The sequence below is a fragment of the Ranitomeya imitator genome, chromosome 3 (assembly GCF_032444005.1).
Source record: "Ranitomeya imitator isolate aRanImi1 chromosome 3, aRanImi1.pri, whole genome shotgun sequence".
NCBI lineage: Eukaryota > Metazoa > Chordata > Amphibia > Anura > Dendrobatidae > Ranitomeya > Ranitomeya imitator.
This window is the reverse complement of record NC_091284.1, coordinates 738,363,547-738,385,589: the sequence shown is the minus strand read 5'-3', so window position 1 is coordinate 738,385,589 and position 22,043 is coordinate 738,363,547. Positions and strand designations below refer to the sequence as shown.

Genomic DNA, 22,043 nt, shown 5'->3' with positions numbered 1-22,043 from the left:
CCCTGTTGAAACCATTGGGGGCTGTTGAGGAATGATTATTGAGTCCTTTACCACCCGTTTTGGTAGATGGTCAGGAGGAGTATGATGTGCTGCGCAGGTGGTCCGTAGCGCCCTTCAATACCTTTTGCATTGGAAAGGGTACGGTCCCAAGAACCGATCCTGGGTTCCTGCCTGATCGGTTCATGCCGATCGTTTGGCGCGGTCTTTTCATGCCCGATTTCCTGAGAAACCTGGGGTCCGGTGGCCCCCCGTTGAGAGGAGGGTACTGTCGTGACTCAGAACGGGGTTGTTCGGACTCTGTAGTGGTGAGGTCAGGATTAAGTTTGTCCGCCTCTCTTTGGTTCTGGGGCGGCTATTTAATGCTGGTAGTTCCTGGGTCCAGTGTCGGTGATACTTCAGTTTATTCGGTTAGAGATTGCTGACCCAGGTTACTCATCAGTAATTGCTGTTCCACTGCATGAGTTTCGCTGTGTATGACCCGATTTGTCCCTTTACTACTGTCTGTCTTCCCGCTCGGTACTGCTTTGTCCCTCCTGGTTTTCTGACCCCTTGGCTCGTCACTGCTTACTCATCTGTCTTGCCCCTGGTTACTTCGTACTTGTCTGGCTTCTGACCCTTGGTTTTGCTTTGACTATGTTATTCAGTTTGTCCATTGTTCTCCGCACCATGGGCGGCTCTCTGTCCGCTCGCGTGGTAGCTCCGCCCCTGTGGTCATGTGACTGGCTTAGCGCCGCCCTGTGGTCACGTGATGGGCCTAGCAAAGATCCTGTGCGCTCTGCACACATTGGTCTTCTCACTCCTTGTTTATAGGCTCGTGTCCCCAACTGGTGCCCCTGGCCTTAACCCCAGTGACACTATCCCCGTGTCATTACAGCATTGCTGCATTAGAAATATGAAAAATTGAGAATGCTTAGCACATAAATTGGTCAAGTCATGTGTACCTGGAAGTCACGTTAAGGCGTTTCTCGTTTCCTGAACCTAATAATGCAATTCCTCTCTTAGAATTAAGTCATCTATATAGGAACCGCGAGTCCTCTCTTAGACTGAAATCTATATCTTTGTGGAGGGGTAGTGGTCCTGCTGGGATTAAAAACACCTGTGGCTAAAAAATGGAGTGCTCAGTCAGAAGGCTAATGAAAACAAATTTAAAACAACTGACTGTCATATCCAAACATAAGTTGCAATGGCATTGTTAGGTCCTGGAAACGAGAAACACCTTAAAGGGAATCTGTCACCCCCCAAATCGTATATGAGCTGCGGCCTCCGGCATCAGAGGCTTATCTACAGCCTTCTGTAATGCTGTAGATAAGCCTCCAATGTAACCTGAAAGATGAGAAATAAAGGTTATATTATACTCACCCAGGGGTGGTCCTGCTGCGGTCCAGGTCCGATGGGTGTCGCAGTCCAGTCCAGCGCCTCCTATCTTCATCAGATTACATCCTCTTCTTGTCTTCTTGCCACGGCTCCGGCAAAGGCAGACTTTGTCTGCCCAGTTGAGGGCAGCGCAAAGTACTGTAGTACGCAGGCACTGGGAAAGGTCAGAGAGACCTGGCGCCTGCGCACTGCAGTACCTTGCTCTGCCATCAACAGGGCAGACAAAGTACGCCTGCGCCAGAGCCGCGGCAAGAAGATAAGAAGAGGACATCATCTGATGAAGATGGGAGGTGCGGGACCCGGACCGCAGCGGGACTACCCCTGGGTGAGTATAATATAACCTTTATTTCTCATCTTTCAGGTTACATCAGGCGCTTATCTACAGCACTACAGAATGCTGTAGATAAGCCCCTGATGCTGGTGGCCGCAGCTCATATACGATTTTGGGGGTGACAGACTCCCTTTAATGTGGCTTCCAGGTACACATGAATTGGCCAATTTATGCGCTAAGCATTCTCAATTCTTCATATTTCTAATGCAGTAATGCAGTTCAATTTTCATATTTGCATAGTGCTGCCTTTTTTGTTTGAGTTAATTTGTCTTGAACACGCAGGGAGGAGAAAGGAGAGACAGGGGTATGGCAGATGATGAGCACAATGAGGGTGCTGTGGAAGGTAACTAGGGCAATAAGTATAGCTGGGGTGGACACAGACAGCTTGGGGCCCCTGTGCAGGACATGTGTCTGGGCCCCCCTCCTTTTAAGGCGACAAAGCTAAGGGTCCGTGCTATATATACAGTAAGTGAGTACGCTTTATACTAAGGGACTGTGTTAGACATAATAATCGATAATACTTCCTCCAACTCCCCCTGTTCTTAAATCCATTATAGATCCTCCGCATCCCATTATTGCCCTCTCCCCCACGATTTCCCTCTTCACCACCTCCTTAATTGCTTTCTCCCCACCACCCCAGTATTGTCCATTCCACCACCTCCATCCTTGCCTCCTCCCCATCACCCTCATCATTGCCCTCTCTGTCAACCCAATCATTGCCTTCTGCCCCATCACCCCTATCATTGCCCTCTCTGTCAACCCAATCATTGCATTTTGCCTCATCACTGCCCTCTTTGTCAACCCAATCATTGCCTTCTGCCCCATCATTGCCCTCTCCTCCACCTACACACACAGCACCATTCACCTCTCTGCACACACACACACTTAACCTCACCTCTGTGCATGGTATCCTGAAGCCCCACCATGGCCAGCAGCTTCCTGTCTCGCACAGCTGCGGCTGTGTGACAGGAAGCACTGGCAGGAAGCAGGACGGATCCATTCCCTGCAGCTCCGCTCCGCTGCCTTTTTCTCTTGCAGGTAGCGGAGCTGCAGGTATTTCCCCCTGCCCGCCGCACATAAGGGCAATCTGGCCAGGGGCCCCCCAGAGCCTCGGGGCCAGATAAACTGGCCAGATTGCCCTCATTATTAGCCGCCCTGCAGGCAGGGCTGGTTTTAGGCAAAGTTTAAATGGGGCCCCAAATGCTAACATATTGCACATCACACAGAATCTTTTCGGTTGTATTTACATGCGCTGATCTCAGGCCGCTAAACGAGTGTGATTGACAATATTGAAATCGTTCAAAGCTTGTTTCCCAGCCTCTTTCCACTGTTTGAGAAAGAATGATGGGAACAGAATGATCACTAATACATCACTAACAGATTACCACACAGTATCATGTTATCAGCAGCACATCTACAGTTTACAACAGCGATGTGCTGCTGAGAACAATTATTTCTGTTCCGGCATAAACAATCCAATCACTCGATGAATAGGCAGCATTTTGCTTGTTTAGTATAAAAGACCCCATAGACCTCCATGTATTATAATGTGCACCACAGTCCTCCATATTGTAAAATGCACAACCCATAGTCCTCCATATAATAATATGCCCCATATTCCTCCATATAGTATAATATACTCCCCAGTCCTCCATATAGTACTATACACTTCCCATAGTCCTCCAGATAGTATAATACACTCTTCATAGTGCTCCATATAGCATAATGCACTGCCATAGTCATCCATGTAGTACAATTCACTTCCCATAGTATAATACACCCCATAGTTCTTCATATAGTATAATGTATTCCCCATTGTCCTCGATAATGCAGCCCACATATAGTATAATGCAGCCACCCCACAGAGTATAATGTAACCCCCCATAGAAAATAATGCAGCCCCCTCAGAGTATGATGCAATCACCCCTCATAGAATATAAATATAATACAGCCCCCCATAGAACATAATACAGCCCACCTCCCCATAGAATATAATGTAGCCCCATAAAAGAGGATGATGCAATCCTCCCTCATAAAATCTAATAAAGCCCCCATAGAATATAATGTAGCCCCCATAGAATATAATACAGCCCACCTCCCCATCGTATATAATGTAGCCCCCCCATAGAATATAATGCAGCCCCACATATATAACACAGCCTCCCCCATAGAAGATAATGTACGCCCCATAGCATATAACACAGCCTCTCTCATAGACTATAATATACCCCCCAATAGTATATAACACAGCCTCCTCCATAGAATATAATACACCCTGCATAGTATATAACACAGCCTGCATAATATACAGCACAGCCCGCATAGTATACAGCCCAGCCTCATAGTATACAGCACAGCCCGCGAAGTATACAGCACAGCCCGTGTAGTATATAACACAGCCCGCGTAGTATACAGCACAGCCCGCGTAGTATACAGCACAGCCCGCGTGATATACAGCACAGCCCGCATTCAATATAGCAAAGCCCATGTTGTATATAGCACAGCCCGCGTTGTATATAGCACAGCTCGCATTGTATATAGCACAGCCCGCAAAGTATACAGCACAGCCCGCAAAGTATACAGCACAGCCCACGAAGTATACAGCACAGCCCACGAAGTATACAGCACAGCCCACGTAGTATACAGTACAGCCCACGTAGTATACAGCACAGTCCGCGTAGTATACAGTATAGCCCGCATAGTATACAGCACAGCCCGCGTAGTATATAACACAGGCCGCATAGCATACAGCACAGCCTGCGCTGTATATAGCACAGCCCGCGTTGTATATAGCACAGCCCGAGTTGTATATAGCACAGCCCGTGTTGTATATAGCACAGCCCTCATTGTATATAGCACAGCCCGCGTTGTATATAGCACAGCCCACGTTGTAAATAGCACAGCTCATGTTGTATATAGCACAACTCGCATCTCCCCCCATAGAATGGCCCCACAGTCCAGTTAGTACTCACTGTTATAGTTAAGGAAAAAAAACACTCCTTACCTCACCTCCTGCCTGCGCTGCTCCTGTCTGTCCCAGCGGCTGCACTACCTGGCACACAGTGAGTGCGCGCATGTCAGAGGCAGAGCGGGGAATGATGGAAGAGGGAGCGTCTGCTGATGCTCTCTCCTCCATCATTGCTTTGAACTGTACTGGCAGACGCCGGTATAGCTTAATGCGGCGGGGGAGTCGGCGCTAGCGGGTCCCCCTGCCTCACAGGCGCCCCATAGTGGCTGTGAGATTTGCCGCTAGCTGGGGGCTCCTGGGGGAGCGGGGGAGCGGGGGCCCTAGGCAGCTGCCTGCCTCTATCACTGACCCTGCCTGCAGGGGCCCCACAAAGCCTCCGGGCCCTGGTGCAGCCACACCGGTTGAATCGGCGGTATGTCTGCCCATGAAGTATAGCAACTGTTCATTAAGGGTTAACTTATCAGTCCGACTTCCTGACTGCAGAGTACTAGGTTCAAACGGTGGTATATGATGAAGCAGGTGTTGTCCTGTAGGCAGTGATGGTCCGGTTCCTGGCGGTGACGGTGAGTTCTCAAAGGCTTGAGAGGGGTCCTGGATTCAAGTTGCAGAGTGAAGTGCAGTCTCCAACACTGCCAGAGCTTGACGAAGCTCGGCAGAAGTATGCAGGTGAGAGAGGGAACAGTTCTCGGTGAGTCACCTGGTCTTTCTTACGCGGCCAGCGCACGGTATTTACTGACCTGTAGCATTGGGTCACTTCAGCTGCAGGAACCACCAGACAAGAGGCAGCTCTCCGGTCACAGTCTCTGTAAGTGGCAGCAGGGATACTACAGCGCTACGCCCTCATCTTACAGTGCAACCGTTACAGGGGCCAAGATTGTATTGTTATGAGCTACAGGATGGCAAAGGGCCCATACATTAACTACTATATAATTGTCTAAGGCTCACTTCCGTCTTTCTGTCTGTCATGGAAATCCCAAGTCGCTGATTGGTCGTGCCTATGCAGCATCAATAGTAAAAAGATCTAATGTTATATACTCACCCTCCATTGGCCCCCCGCATCCAGCCGAGGCCTTTCCCGCTCCTCGCGACTCTCCGATGACTGGTCCATGCATTGCGGTCTCGCGAGATGATAACGTAGCGGTCTCACGAGACCACTACGTCATCATCTCGCGAGACGGCAATGCACTCTTGGGACCGGAGCGTCGCGAGGAGCATCGGTAAACGCCTCGGCTGGATCCAGGGGGCCGACAGAGGGTGAGTATATAACTATTTTTTATTTTATTTTTTTACAGGGATATGGTGCCCACATTGCTATATACTACGTGGGCTGTGTTAGATACTGCATGGGCTGTGGTATATACATATCTGTGCTATATACTATGTGGGCTGTGTTATATACTACGTGGCTGTGGTATATATTACGTGGCTGGGCAATATACTACATTGCTGTGCTCTATACTACGTGGCCTGGGTTATATACTGCATAGGCAGTGTTACATACTACATCTCTGTGCTATATACTACGTGGCTGTGCAATAAATTATGTGGCTGTGCAATATGCTACATGGCTGGGCAATATACTATGTCTGTGCTATATACTACATCGCTGTGCTATATACTACGTGGTCTGTGTTATATACTACGTCTCTAATATATACTACGTGGCTGTGCTATATACTACGTGGCTGTGCTATATATTACGTGGCTGTGCTATATACTATGTGGCTGTGGTATATATTACGTGACTGGGCAATATACTACATTGCTGTGCTATATACTACGTGGCCTGTTATATACTGCATGGGCAGTGTTATATACTACGACTCTGTGCTATATACTCCGTGGCTGTGCTATATACTACATCACTGTGCTATATATTACGTGGCCTGTGTTATATATTACGTGGCCTGTGTTATATACTACATCTCTGTGCTATATACTACATCTCTGTGCTATATACTACGTGGCCTGTGTCATATACTGCATGGACAGAGTTATATACTATGTCTCTGTGCTATATACTACGTGGCTGTACTATATACTATGTGGCTGTTCTATATATTATGTGACTGTGCTATATACTACGTGGCTGTGCTATATACTACGTGGCTGTGCTATATACTACGTGGCTGTGCTATATACTACGTGGCTGGGCAATATACTACGTGGCAATTTGAACCACGCTTTGCTAATTGGTCGCGGACGGCCGAATCCTGTGTGTAAATTGCATTATTCTGAAAACTTCATAAATAAACTACATACATATTCTAGAATACCCGATGCGTTAGACTCGGGCCACCAATCTAGTTATATATAAGGGGCCCTGTTATCGCTATATGTCCCTGAATCTGATAGGTTATCCCTCACCCTATGGATACGTAACCACTTCATCCGACCAAAACATGCCAGGCTTCACAGACCGCGTTTCCTACACCTGACCATATTATAGCCTTCTCATGCTCCAGTAGTGACACTGACTATGCTCACTACTGTATGCTCTATGCTGGGCATGGGCGCTGCACGCACTTATATATCAGGGAGCGGGAACAGAACTACCAATCAGCGCCTTCCAGGAGGTTAACAACCAATCAGCTTACGCTATTTAACCCGAAAACACAAAAGCGCACAGAGAGGTAAAAAAATACTCTGTTGTAAAAAAGTCACAGTAAATAAGCAAGTGCTAGTCAAAAAATTAAAAAATACAGGGTATTTAGTTAATACGTTTTTTTTGCAAAAAAAAGTATGTTAAGCTGCTCCACCAATCGCCAAGGTATACCCATAATAGAGCAGTCCTGTCTAATGTATATAATCGCTATCTGATGTATTTAAAAACCTGATCTTCTGTATAGTACCTGTATGAACAGGGCTCAGAGAGAAAATATCCACGTTGAACATACGAGATGGAACAGCTACAATGCAAATGACCCACAAAGGAGTGGTGAACTCCCCAGTCTTGCATGGGCGGCACGGTGGCGCAGTGGTTAGCACAGCAGCCTTGCAGCGCTGGAGTCCTGGGTTCGAACCCCACCAAGGACAACATCTGCAAAGAGTTTGTATGTTCTCTCCGTGTTTGCGTGGGTTTCCTCCCACATTCCAAAGACATACTGATAGGGAATTTAGATTGTGAGCCCCATCTGTGACAGCGATGATAATGTGTGCAAAAAATGTAAAGCGCTGCGGAATATGTTAGCGCTATATAAAAATAAAGATTATTATTGTAGAAACAAGAGAACAATTATAAAACCAAAAACACATGGGCCACCTGCATAGCGAACAAGTCTGTAGGAACCTGTTCACACCACCAAAGAACTTGAAAACACAAAAGCGCACAGAGAGGTAAAAAAATACTCTGTTGTAAAAAAAGTCACAGTAAATAAGCAAGTGCTAGTCAAAAAATGAAAAAATACAGGGTATTTAGTTAATACGTTTTTTTGCAAAAAAAAGTATGTTAAGCTGATCCACCAATCGCCAAGGTATACCCATAATAGAGCAGTCCTATCTAATGTATATAATCGCTATCTGATGTATTTAAAAACCTGATCATCTGTATAGTACCTGTGCTATATACTACGTGGCTGTGGTATATATTACGTGGCTGGGCAATATACTACATTGCTGTGCTCTATACTACGTGGCCTGGGTTATATACTGCATTGGCAGTGTTATATACTACATCTCTGTGCTATATACTACGTGGCTGTGCAATAAATTACGTGGCTGTGCAATATGCTACATGGCTGGGCAATATACTATGTCTGTGCTATATACTACGTGGCCTGTTTTATATAGTACGTCTCTGCTATATATTACGTGGCTGTGCTATATACTATGTGGCTGTGGTATATATTACGTGACTGGGAAATATACTACATCGCTGTGCTATATACTACATGGGCAGTGTTATATACTACATCTCTGTGCTATATACTCCGTGGCTGTGCTATATACTACATCACTGTGCTATATATTACGTGGCCTGTGTTATATATTACATCTCTGTGCTATATACTACATCGCTGTGCTATATACTACGTGGCCTGTGTCATATACTGCATGGACAGTGTTATACACTATGTCTCTGTGCTATATACTATGTGGCTGTTCTATATACTACGTGGCTGTGCTATATACTACGTGGCTGTGCTATATACTACGTGGCAATTTGAACCACGCTTTGCTAATTGGTCGCGGACGGCCGAATCCTGTGTGTAAATTGCATTATTCTGAAAACTTCATAAATAAACTACATACATATTCTAGAATACCCGATGCGTTAGACTCGGGCCACCAATCTAGTTATATATAAGGGGCCCTGTTATCGCTATATGTCCCTGAATCTGATAGGTTATCCCTCACCCTATGGATACGTAACCACTTCATCCGACCAAAACATGCCAGGCTTCATAGTCCGCGTTTCCTACACCTGACCATATTATAGACTTCTCATGCTCCAGTAGTGACACTGACTATACTCACTACTGTGTGCTCTATGCTGGGCATGGGCGCTGCACGCACTTATATATCAGGGGGCGGGAACAGAACTACCAATCAGCGCCTTCCAGGAGGTTAACAACCAATCAGCTTACGCTATTTAACCCGCTCTGTTCCTGCCTCATTTTTTCTTTCCTGTGGTAAAGTCCTGCCGCCACGTGACATGGCATTTGCCCCGCCCCGGCCGGCGTTTGTATGCGGACGTAGGCTGCACCGCCGAACACCGCGCTCCCTGCCCGCGGTTTGTCTAGACTGGCGGCCGGCAAGCTATGTGCTCTATCCTGTGGAGAACACCGCACCAGAGCCGGTCTCCGCGGTGAACAAGGTAAGAGCACGTCTCCGTATGCGGAGTGTGAGATGGCGAGCTGCCACCATGCAAAGCGCTGGTAGGAAATGCTGACACTTGTAGTACTGCAGGTGCTGTGAGGAGGGTTATTGGGTCAGTCCTGCTTGGGTGGAGGGTGCAGGGGGAGCTTGCTGCATTGCCGGGGGGGAAGGGGGTGTGCAGGGGGAACTTGCATTGCCGAGAAGGGGGGGGGGGGGTGCAGGGGGAACTTGCATTGCCGGGAGGGGGGGGGGGGGTGTGCAGGGGGAACTTGCATTGCCGGGAGGGGGGGGGGGGTGTGCAGGGGGAACTTGCATTGGGGGGAGGGGTGTGTGCAGGGGGAACCTGCATTGCCGAGAAGGGGGGGGGGGTGCAGGGGGAACTTGCATTGCCGGGAGGGGGGGGGGTGTGTGTGCAGGGGGAACTTGCATTGGGGGGGGGGGAGGGTGTGTGCAGGGGGAACTTGCATTGGGGGGGGGGGGAGGGGTGTGCAGGGGGAACCTGCATTGCCGAGAAGGGGGGGAACTTGCATTGGGGGGGGGGGGGAGGGTGTGTGCAGGGGGAACTTGCATTGGGGGGAGGGGTGTGTGCAGGGGGAACCTGCATTGCCGAGAAAGGGGGGTGCAGGGGGAACTTGCATTGGGGGGGGGGGGTGTGCAGGGGGAACTTGCATTGCCGGGTAGGGGGTGTGCAGGGGGAACTTGCATTGCCGAGAAGGGGGGGGGTGCAGGGGGAACTTGCATTGCCGGGAGTGGGAGGGGATGTGCAGGGGGAACCTGCAGTGTCGGGAAGGGGGTGTGCAGGGGGAACTTGCATTGGGGGGGGAGGGGTGTGCAGGGGGAACCTGCATTGCCGGGTAGGGGGTGTGCATGGGGAACTTGCATTGGGGGGGGAGGGGTGTGCAGGGGGAACCTGCATTGCCGGGTAGGGGGTGTGCATGGGGAACTTGCATTGCTGGGGGGTTGCAGTTTTGGATGGGGTCGGTGCCTGCACCCACATTGCCGGGGTTTCACTTTCCCATTGTAGTGTTTGCATTTTCACATCATGGGTCACATACAGAAGCGCCGCTCTAAGTAAAGTGCACAAATTAAACTTCTTTCTACACTGGGACTGCTTGCCTAGGACTGCAGCCAATCACTCAGACCATCAGTGATAAGAAACTTCTTGCTCCTTCCTGGAAGAAGTAAAATGCTTGTATTCTGAGAACTCCTCCTTAAAGGGAACCGATCATGTACCCCATACACTCCAACCCAGCAGCATTCACTTATGAGTAAATTCCCTGTATAACATTTTTCATGCACGAATGTTGTTTAAGTGTTTATATTGTCCCCGTTTGCTATGCTAATTAGGGCTTTCACTAGCCAATTGGGCGTTAGTCTGACGCTGGGTGTACCCTTCCTGGCTTCAGAGGTGCGCATGTCAAAAAATTCAGACTATGACTTCTGGACGTGCGTCCCTCTGAAGCCGGGAAGGGTACACCTGGCTTCAGAGTGATGCTGCTGAAAAGAGCCACGAGCTCCAGATTTGCACGAACTGGCGATGGCGACACTTGTGCAAAGTATCATGCCCACAGGGGGCTGACAACAAGGTGGGCCGACTAGTCTGGGGAACGAATGCCCCGTCAACTTTTTATTTTTTTTATTTTAAACCTCATTTGTAAGGAAAAATGTTATGCAGGGAATTTACTCATAAATAAGTGGCTGGATTAGAGGGCTTGAGGGACCTGACAGGTTCCCTTTAAAGGGAACCGGTCACCTGAAAAATGTTATTAACCTGCACATATGGGGTGAATAGTGTTGTGGACCTGCACAGCACTTGGATTTCTGCTACCAGGAGGAAATTAACTTTATTCCCCCCTATGGCTGAATCCAGAACTCCACCAGGGTAATAATGTTAATTTCCTTCCTGTAGAGTGGATTTAAGTGCTGGTGCTTGGCAGCTTCACAATATTAACCTGCAGACTATCCCCCTTATCTGCAGGTTGATGGGTTTTTTTTTGGTGACTAGTTACCTTTTAAAGGGGTTGTCCATGGATACCATAGTCATTGGAGAGGGTGACCAATTGCTGAAACGGATACCAACTGGCAGAATGGGCACCTTTATCCCTGAAGGGGGCACTCTTTACACCATTACAGAATTGGGCAGCTGGTTCATTTATTCTCTTTGGAGTTGCTGGAAAGCTGAGCGCAGCGCTAGCTAATCCCATACAGTGAATGGCGCAGCTGCTGAGCATGTGCGCTGCTGACCTGTTCTGCAGATTGTTGCAGGTCCCTCACCCTTCTATCACTGGTCCTGTGAAGAAGTCATTACTTGTTTACACCAGACAACCCCTTTACTCTTGAATGACTGCTGAGGTAAATGTCAGTCAGATGCCCATGAGTTTTAAGCCCCTAATCAAGGCTGGCATGAAATATTACCAGATATAATGGCTTTTTCTTTAATATATTATGCACCTCTGCGGTTCTCTGAAAATGTATTAAATGAGAAAGGGGAGAAAAAAATTCAAATTTAATTTCCTACGATCAATGTAGCCACACGCTAGAGCTGTGCGGAGGCTCAGACAGCTTTACATTCACTTGTATGGAAGCTCTGAAAATGCCTGTGCACGCTAGTAGTCATCATCTAGCGCATTACTTGGCTATAATTTGTTTTTTTATTTTTTAGGTGTTCAGATTACCTATAACTGTGGTGAAAACCTCTCAGGACATGGTGGATTTTGGGAAGTGGCCGTTATTCACTTTATTATCACCCCAGGAGGTGGCATCCATCCGACAAGCCTGTGTGTTTGGTACATGTGCAAATGAAGTCATCTACACCAATGGCAATGATGAGGTTAGTGGGTTTTATGGCTTTGACATAATATTAAAGCTGCTTTGTTGTGTTTTCCTTAATGGGACTGTTCAGGATCACATTCCTAGTTGGTGTGAAAAGATGCAGCTACGGGCCGGGTGCTGGATGGAGGCTCCACATGCTGTTACAGTTCTCAACGCTTAGGGCGAATTCACACAAGGCGTTTTTGCTGCATTTTTTTTTTTGCTGCTTTTTATGCTAATTTTCAGCTGCTTTTTGAAGTACGAACAAAGCCTATGAGACTTCAGAAATCTCATGCACACATATTGGTGTGTGTGTGTACTACGTTTTTCTAGTGTTTTTTTTTTTCAGCGCTTTCTATCCATTGACTTGAATGGATGGTGGAAAAAAAAACGCTGCAAATGCGCAGGTTGAATTTTCTTGCAGCATATTTGCTGCAGAAAAGTCAAGGACAGCTGAATGTGACATCACACTTGGCTCTGCTACATCTAGATGGCAGGCTGCATGATGTGTTCATGTAGCCTGTCACCCAGCAGAGCGGACCTGAACCCCATTCACTTGAATGGGGTGTCTGACAGGTCATATGCATGACAGCTCAGCAAACACTGCTTCTGATCGGTGGGGAAATCCTCCCTGCTGGTCAGAGCTGCGGTTCCCACACTATCAGACAATGGGGAGCTCTCTGCTTTGTTCGGAGGTACCTCCGATCACTGTCAGCTGATGGGACTACTGATCCCATCTGACACCTGCTAACGCTAACTAGTGACAGCAGGAGCGGCAGATGTGAGTTCATCTGCTGCTCCTGCACTATAAATAAATTAAATAAATAAAAAAAATGTGGGTTCCCCCTATTTTTGATAGCCAGCCAAAACCCCCAGCTGTCGGCTTCAGCTAGGCTAGTTATCAAGAATAGAGGTCCTCACACTAAATAACTAAAAAAAGGTGTGGGGTCCCCTACATTTTTGACAACCAGCCTTGCTAAAGCTCACAACTGGGGGCTGGTATTACCAGGCTGGTAAGGGGCCATTGATATTGCCCCCCTCCCCCCCCCCCCCCCCCCCCCCCCCCCAGCCTAAAAACAGCAGGCTGCAGCTGCCAAGAAAAGGTGCATCTATTAGATGCGCAAATTCTGGCGCTTTGCACAGCTCTTCCCACTTGCCCTGTAGCGGTGGCAAGCTGGGTAATGAGGGGTTAATGTCGCCTTGCTATTGTAAGGTGACATTAAGCCGGCTTAGTAATGGAGAGGCCTCAAGACACCTATCCATTACTAATCCTATAGTAATTAAAGGGTTAAATAAACACATGCAGAAATTTCTTTTAACCCCTTAGCGACCGCCGATACGCCTTTTAACGGTGGCTGCTAAGGGTACTTAAACCACAGCGCCGTTAATTAACGGCGCTGTGGAAAAGGTGAATAGCGCCCCCCAGAGTCGGATTTTCTCCGGGGTCTCGGCTGCCGGGGGTAGCCGAGACCCCAGAGAACATGATTCGGGGGGGTTTTAACCGACCCCGCATTTGCGATCGCCGGTAATTAACCGTTTACCGGCGATCGCAAAAAAAACAAAAAACCGCGATCTCTTTTTAATTTCTCTGTCCTCCGATGTGATTGCACATCGGAGGACAGAGAAAAGGGGTCCCAGGTAGCCCCCCAATACTCACCTATCTCCCCCGATGCTCCTCGTGTCTCCCGGTGGGCGCTGCCATCTTCAAAATGGCGGGCGCATGTGCAGTGCGCCCGCCACCGGGAGAATCTTTGGTGTCTCGGCTGCCGGGGGTAGCAGAGACCCCAAAGAACATGATCGGGGTCGGTTTTACCGACTCCTGTTTTGCGATCGCCGGTAATTAACTGTTTACCGGCGACCGCAAAAAAGTCAAAGTGTAATTCTCTGTCCTCTGATGTGATCGCACATCAGGGGACCGAGAAATAGGGGGATTCGGGGACCCTAGCATACTCACCTGTGTCCCTGGGTCCTCCTGCTGCTCCTCCTGGCTGCCGGGGAAAAGAAAATGGCGGGCGCATGCGCAGTGCGCCCGCCATCTGTCTCCATCTGCTGGCCGGCAGGAGAACAGCAGTTAGTGCTAGGGTTAGGGCTAAATTTAAGGTTAGGGTTGGGGCTAAATTTAGGGTTAGGCTTCTTTCACACTTACGTCGGTACGGGACCGTCGCAATGCGTCGGCCCGACATACCGACGCACGTTGTGAAAATTGTGCACAACGTGGGCAGCTGATGTAGTTTTTCAACGCAGCCGCTGCCCAATCTATGTCCTGGGGAGGAGGGGGCGGAGTTACGGCAACGCATGCGCGGTCAAATGGCGGATGCGACGTACCAAAAAAGTTTCATTGGACTTTTTTTGTGCCGACGGTCCGCCAAAACACAACTGATCCAGTGCACGACGGACGCGACGTGTGGCCATCCGTCACGATCCGTCGGCAATACAAGTCTATGGGCAAAAAACGCATCCTGCGGGCACATTTGCAGGATCCGTTTCTTGTCCAAAACTACGGATTGCGACGGATGCCAAACGACGCAAGTGTGAAAGTAGCCTTAGGGCTAGGGTTGGGGCTAAAGTTAGGGTTAGAGTTGGGATTAGGGTTAGGGTTTGGATTAGAGTTGGTATTGGGGTTAGGGTTGGCATTAGGGTTACGCTTGGGATTAGGGTTAAGGTTAGGGTTGTGATTGGGGGTGTATTGGGATTAGGGTTAGGTTTGAGGTTAGGGTTGAGATTAGGATTAGGGGTGTTGGATTTAGGGTTTTGATTAGGGTTGACATTAGGGTTGTTTTGGGGTAAGGGTTGTGATTATCGTTGGGGTTAGTGATTAGGATTATGGATCAGGTTGGGGTTAGGGTTGGAGCTAGAATTGGGGGGTTTCCACTGTTTAGGTACATCAGGGGGTCTCCAAACACGACAGCCAATTTTGCGCTCAAAAAGTCAAATGGTGCTCCCTCCCTTCTGAGCTCTGCCGTGCGCCCAAACAGTGGGTTACCCCCACATATGGGGCATCAGCGTACTCGGGATAAATTGGACAACAACTTCTGGGGTCCAATTTCTCGTTACCCTTGTGAAAATAAAAACTTGGGGGCTACAATATCTCTTTTGTGAAAAAAATTATTATAAACTTCTGTGAAGCACTTGGGCATTCAAGGTTCTCACCACACATCTAGATAAGTTCCATGGGGGGGGTCTAGTTTCCAAAATGGGGTCACTTGTGGGGGGTTTCCACTGTTTAGGCACATCAGGGGCTCTCCAAACGCGACATGGCGTCCAATCTCAATTCCAGCCAATTCTACATTGAAAAAGTAAAACGGCACTCCTTCTCTTCCAAGCTCTGCGGTGCGCCCTAACAGTGGTTTACCCCCACATATTGGGTATCAGCGTACTCAGGAGAAATCACACAACAACTTTTGTGGTCTAATTTCTCCTGTTATCCTTGTGAAAATAAAAATTTGTGGGCAAAAATCATTTTTGTAGAAAAAATGTTTTTTTTTTTTTTTTTCACGGCTCTACACTATAAACTTCTGTGAAGCACATGGGGGTTCAAAGTGCTCACCACACATCTAGATAAGTTCCTTAAGGGGTCTAGTTTCCAAAATGGTGTCACTTGTGGGGAGTTTCCACTGTTTAGGCACATCAGGGGCTCTCCAAACGTGACATGGCGTCCGATCTCAATTCCAGCCAATTCTGCATTGAAAAAGTCAAACGGCGCTCCTTCACTTCTAAGTTCTGCGGTGCGCCCAAAAAGTGGTTTACCCCCACATATGGGGTATTGGCGTATTCAGGAGAAATTGCATAACAAAATTTATGGTTACATTTCTGTTTTTACACTTGTGAAAATAAAAAAATGGTTCTGAATTAAGATGTTTGCAAAAAAAAGTTAAATGTTCATTTTTTCCTTCCACATTGTTTCAGTTCCTGTGAAGCACGTAAAGGGTTAATAAACTTCTTGAATGTGGTTTTGAGAACCTTGAGGGGTGTAGTTTTTAGAATGGTGTCACACTTCATTATTTTCTATCATATAGACCCCTCAAAATGACTTCAAATGTGATGTGGTCCCTAAAAAAAATGGTGTTGTAAAAATGAGAAATTGCTGGTCAACTTTTAACCCTTATAACTCCCTAAATAAAAAAAAATTTTGTTTCCAAAATTGTGCTGATGTAAAGTAAATATGTGGGAAATGTTATTTATTAACTATTTTTCGTGACATATCTCTGATTTAAGGGCATAAAAATACAAAGTTTGAAAATTGCAAAATTTTGAAAATTTTCGCCATATTTCCGTTTTTTTCATAAATAATCGCAAGTAATATTGAAGAAATGTTACCACTAACATGAAGTACAATATGTCATGAAAAAACAATCTCCGAATCAGCGGGATCCGTTGAAGCGTTCCAGAGTTATAACCTCATAAAGTGACAGTGGTCAGAATTGCAAAAATTGGCCTGGTCATTAACCCTCCGTCACATACAATATTCAGACTAACGAGTTCACATACAATGTGCCTGTCAGGCGCCTGCTGGAAAAATACCTATAATATCTGTTTGCAATTTCAGTGCTTTAAAAGTGATCAGTGACCTTCATAGGGATGTAATAAAAGAGACTACACATAATCAGTTGCAAAAAAAAAAACATTTACTTAACATAAAACTAATAACTATGAAATACAAACTTTTCAAAACTCACGCCAAATAGTCCCCAGTTCGACTCTCTCAAAAAATGTACAAAGAGAATTTTTGAACACAAACTTAATTTTAAGGTACCTTAAGTACTATTAAAAACATATTCAATCAGAAGTAGATGCTGAGGTTTCCCCAGAAAAGTCACACTTGCAGAGCAAATAGCAAGAATTACACACCATTTTTGCATGTGTCAGGCAAATTGCTTTATGACATTTGAGACATTCATAATTTGAAAGCCTTCTGGTTCCGCTTTCCGTTTGGCAGGTGGTACATCTTCTTTTGTGAGGTGGTGCAGATGGTGACTTTTCACCATCTTCTAGGCGGAACCTTTTGAGCTGAACTTGAAGGCGAGAGGGGATACCGATTGTTTTCACGCTTCTCCTGCGTAGCTCTCCAAGTACTAGTTCATGGGCCAATTTTTTCAGATACAATCGTCTACGGAGTGGTTCAAGCTTGTTTTCAAGATAAATTACTTGTGAATTTATACCACCCAAATTCAACATAGCAAAAAATATGACCATTGGCCAGCGTTTGTTTCTGCTGACGTTGAAAGTGGAGCACATCTGATCTGCTGTATCCACACCCCCTTTGGTGGCATTGTAAAATGTAATTATCTCCGGGTTTTTTTCTGCCCCAGTCCCAGGATCGATGGCAGCATCATCATGAAGTGTTGATAGAAGAAGTACGATTTTTTTGGCATGTGGTACATGGGAAACTAAAGCCTTTCCATTATGGAATGCAAACATACTGCTGTACTGTTGTCTCTCTTTCACACTTACAAACTGTGGCGGCAATTCCCTTTTGTTTTTTCTTACAGTTCCCACATATGACAGCTTCTGAATTTTCAGATAATCAATCAGATCACAACTTGTAAACCAATTGTCAGCTGTAATATTGCGACCCGATCCAAAAAAGGGTTCAGCCAGTCTTTTTACAACATCAATGGGTTTGTTGCTCACACAGTAAGGACCTTCTGGTTGTTTTCCTGCATAAACTTCCAGGTTGTAAGTGTAGGTCTTACTGGCATCAACAAGGGCATACATTTTTATTCCATATTTGTTTGGCTTTGATGGAATATATTGACGAAAGGCACATCTACCACGAAAACCAGGGAGCATTTCGTCAATAGTGAGATTCTCTCCAGGGTAATAACTTTGTTTACAGTTTACAACAAATCTTTGAAATATATCACGAATTGGAGCAAGTCGGTCATGTGTTTTGCGTTCGGTTCGGGTAGTTCTGTCGTCAAACCGAAGGCAACGAATTAGAATCTTGAATCTGTTTATGGACATAACAAGGCTACATTTTTCAACTCCATCCCCATCTTTACCCCAAAGTTCCTCCAAACTTTGTCTATTTGCCCTATAAGCTCCTGCAAGGTACAGTAATCCAAAAAAAGCACGCAGTTCTATTTCATCTGTGGGCTTGATGGTTCTGTTGCAGATGTACTTGTCCTTTATAATGTCTATATATTGGTTGGTATATGTGACAATAGAGTCCAGAATGTCATCTGTAAATATACTGTTCCAGCATTCAACTGCAGTTTTTGCATTACGTGCAGTTCCTATTACTGCAGGAAGGTGAGTAATAATGTTTAAAGGCTCCCTACGTTTTTTCTGGAATGGCTTCTTGTTCCATTTAGTATTTTTATCTTTTCCAATATAATATGATCCAACTTCTTCATCCTCACCACTGTCACCATCTTGCTCTGTTTCAGAATCCAGGACACATTCTTCCACCTCATCATGAGAATCAATCTCACTTTCCTCTCCTAAATCCCCATTCAGTGTGAGGTCTCTATCATCTAACAGCATGTTTGTTACTTCCTCAACATCAAGTTGTTTGGATAAATTGTACATTTTCCTCTCCATTTCAGCAGATAATCTGAAGCAAGAGAAGGAATGTTGGGGAACTACTGTATATGCCTGAGCAGCACACTTTCTTTTATAAAATCTCCCTTATTTCTATGAAATATCCTCACATTTTGTGCTATACATTCATAAAACAAGCTAAATAAACTATTGTGATGAATAAAAACATAAAATACCAACCTTACTGAATGTGACGTATTCACATACAATGAGCCTGAGAGATCTGTGCAGCTATATCCTCTCCCCTGAAGCTCTGAAATCCAACTGTGATATCAGGTTTCACAGACCTTCAAGAGACAGGAGACTACCTGGAGGGAGGGGGTTTCCTCACAATCTGGTGAGGAAGGAGAAATGAAAGTAAAAGAGAAGCGCCTGTCAGATCAGTTGTATGTGACGGAGGGTTAAGTACCAAATTAGCTCTGTTACTAAGGGGTTAAAATATAACTGGCAATCAAAAGAACGTATCTGCAACAAAATGGTATCATTAAACGCCAGCTTGGCACACAAAAAATAAGCCCTCACCTGACCCCAGATCACAAAAAATAGACGCTGCAGGTATTGGAAAATTGCACATTTTTCTTTAGCAAAATTTGGAATTTTTTTTTCTTTACCACTTAAATAAAACGTAAACTAGACCTGTTTGGTGTCTATGAAGTCATAATGACCTGTAGAATCAAAATGACAGGTCAGTTTTAGCATTTAGTGAACCTAGCAAAAAGCCAAACAAAAAGCAAGTGTGGGATTGCAATTTCTTGCAATTTTACTGCACTTGGAATTTTTTTCCTGTTTTCTAGTACACGACATGCTAAAACAAATGATGTTGTTGAAAAATGCAACTTGTCCCGCAAAAAACAAGCCCTCACATGACCATATTGACATAAACATAAAGTTATGGCTCTGGGAAGGATGGGAGTGATAAACAAGAACGAAAAATGGAAAAGGGCAAGGTTGTGAAGAGGTTAATTTAAGTGGTTTTAGCATTTTTTCGGTGGAAAACTGCCAAAAGCAAAAAATCCTGAACGTGTGCAGATAGCCAAAAGGTTGTTGTTGTTTTTTTTTTTTTTTTTTCTCCAGTCACCTTCCACGACTGCAGCATAGGAGGATGTCTCCCTGCCCTAATGGGGGGCAAGAAACTGAGGTTAAATACCCTCCCTGCAACAACCAGTTTTTTTTTTTTTTTGTTTTTTTTTTCCCCCCGTACCCCATGGGGCATGAAGAGGTCCCGCTGGGTGCTGTGGCCAAAGACTGGAGTACCCAGATAACTTACATGCAGCCGGGGTCAGATGCTCTGCTCTTTTCCCTCCATAGCTGCTCCTGTCTCCATGCGTGCATGCGACTCGGGACCCTCCTTCCCACCCCTCCGGGGGTAAAGCAGAGAAGTGATGTGCGGCTGGGGTCCTCTCTCAGCTCCCTGGCGCCCTCCTTTTTCTGGCACGGTCTGTTACGTGCGCATCGGAAGTGACGTCACACGAGCTTCCGTGCATTCCAGCCTGGAACGCACGCTTGGCATTACCGCTGGCTACACGGACTCCGCCTCCACATGTGGTGTTCCCTCTCGGGTACCCCCCCCCCCTCTCCTGCACCTGCTGACCTGGAGAGGAGGCGCACACCATACCAGACGCTGTGACCTCAATTATGTAACCCTGGTCAGGGGAAGCCACCAGGTAAGGCCCACTATCTGTTTCTGTGTGACTGGACAGACGGACAGACAGACCATGGATGGTGACAAAATCCCCCCCCTCTGCCGAGCCCAGCGTCCTCCCTCCTACAGTAAGTAGCGGATTAAGGTCCCTTACTTTTAGGTGGCAAACAGGCTTAGTCCCCTTCTCTTTCGTTCTTTTTTTCTTTTTTTAAGGGAGACAAGGCCCCTGCCACTAAAGGATAAAACATCCAGGAAGGCGGCAGAAGACCGCAAGTGTGGTGTATGTGCGACCAGGCTTCTTTCCTCATACAAGCTTTGCCAATCCTCCACTGACGAGGTGTTGCACACCAAACAACCCTCCCTCTTTGAAAGCATTAAGACCCTTATTAAAAAGGAGGTCCAATCCTCAGTATCAGCCCTTTCCCATTCCTTATTACCACAGCCCCCTCCCACAAAAGAGGAAATTGACTGCTATGGAATCTGATTCAGACTCTGGCAAATGACGCACCTCTGACTCGGAGGATATTTGGGAGAATGAGGGCTCCACTTCTACCCCTAAAGAGGATAACAAAAATATTATTTTTCCTCTGAAGAAATACAGGAGTTAATTAGTATGGTCAGGGGGACGATGGGTGTTGAGGAGGTGAAGCAGTTTGGTACAGGACGGAATGTTTGGGGGGGGGGGGCCTCAAACCTAGATAACTAATGGGATTTCCGTGCATGAAAATGTTCAGAGCCTCATTCTTCACGAATGGGAGTCCCCTGAGAAAGGACTTGGCGTGCCATCTGAATTAAAGAAGCACTTCCCGTTAGATGGGGACAGCTCTTTGGGATACCCCGAAGGTAGACGTATAGGTCTCTAGAGTGATGAAAAAGACAGCCTTCCCACTTGAGGACTCATCTCAGCTCAGGGACCCAATGGATTGGAAAATTGAAGGTCTCCTAAGGAGTTCTTGGGATACTTCCACTAACCGCCTTAAAACAAACATGGCATCTACCTGTGTTGCTAGGTCTTTATTTTGCTGGCTCCGTACCCTGGAGGATCACCTTACCCAGGGAACTTATAGGGAGGTGATTCTTGATTCCCTTCCCCTTCTCCAGAAGTCCATTGGATTCCTTGCGGATGCTTCTGCAGAATCTGTTCGAGTCAGCAAAATCTGCAGTACTCTCCAATTCAGCTAGGGGAGCACTGTGGCTGAAATCCTGGAGTGGCGACATCACATCTAAAGCAAAACTCTGTGCCATTCCATTTCAGGGTCGCGACTTGTTCGGCCAAGCCCTTGACAATATTGTAGATAAGGCCAGACAAAAAGGCACTGCCTGAACAGAGAAATACAAAAGTTTTCGTCCCTCAAAGGATGAAACTTCTCAAAGAATTCCAAGGAAAAGGCAAAACAGGTTGCTGGAGTTATCCCAAAGGGGAAAGGGCAGAAATATCCTTGTCCAGCAGACCTCTGACAGTGACTACGGTCAGGGGTGGCGACTCTCAAACTTTATCCACCAGTGGGGGTCCATCTCCTCAAACCATTCAAGATGGATTAAAACTAGAGTTCGAA

At 46.5% G+C, this 22,043-nt stretch overlaps 1 protein-coding gene across 2 annotated transcripts in view; it reads left to right on the top strand.

Moving 5' to 3' along the window:
* Positions 1-9,342: 9,342 nt before the first annotated feature.
* RCBTB1 (RCC1 and BTB domain containing protein 1) overlaps positions 9,343-22,043 on the top strand; it is a 49,012-nt gene continuing 36,311 nt past the window's right edge. For both annotated transcript variants that reach the window (XM_069758864.1, XM_069758863.1), the window contains exons 1-2: positions 9,343-9,489; positions 12,154-12,321. In XM_069758864.1, the coding sequence (XP_069614965.1) occupies positions 12,196-12,321 (126 nt within the window). In that variant the 5' untranslated portion in view covers positions 9,343-9,489; positions 12,154-12,195. The remainder of the gene's footprint in view (positions 9,490-12,153; positions 12,322-22,043) is intronic.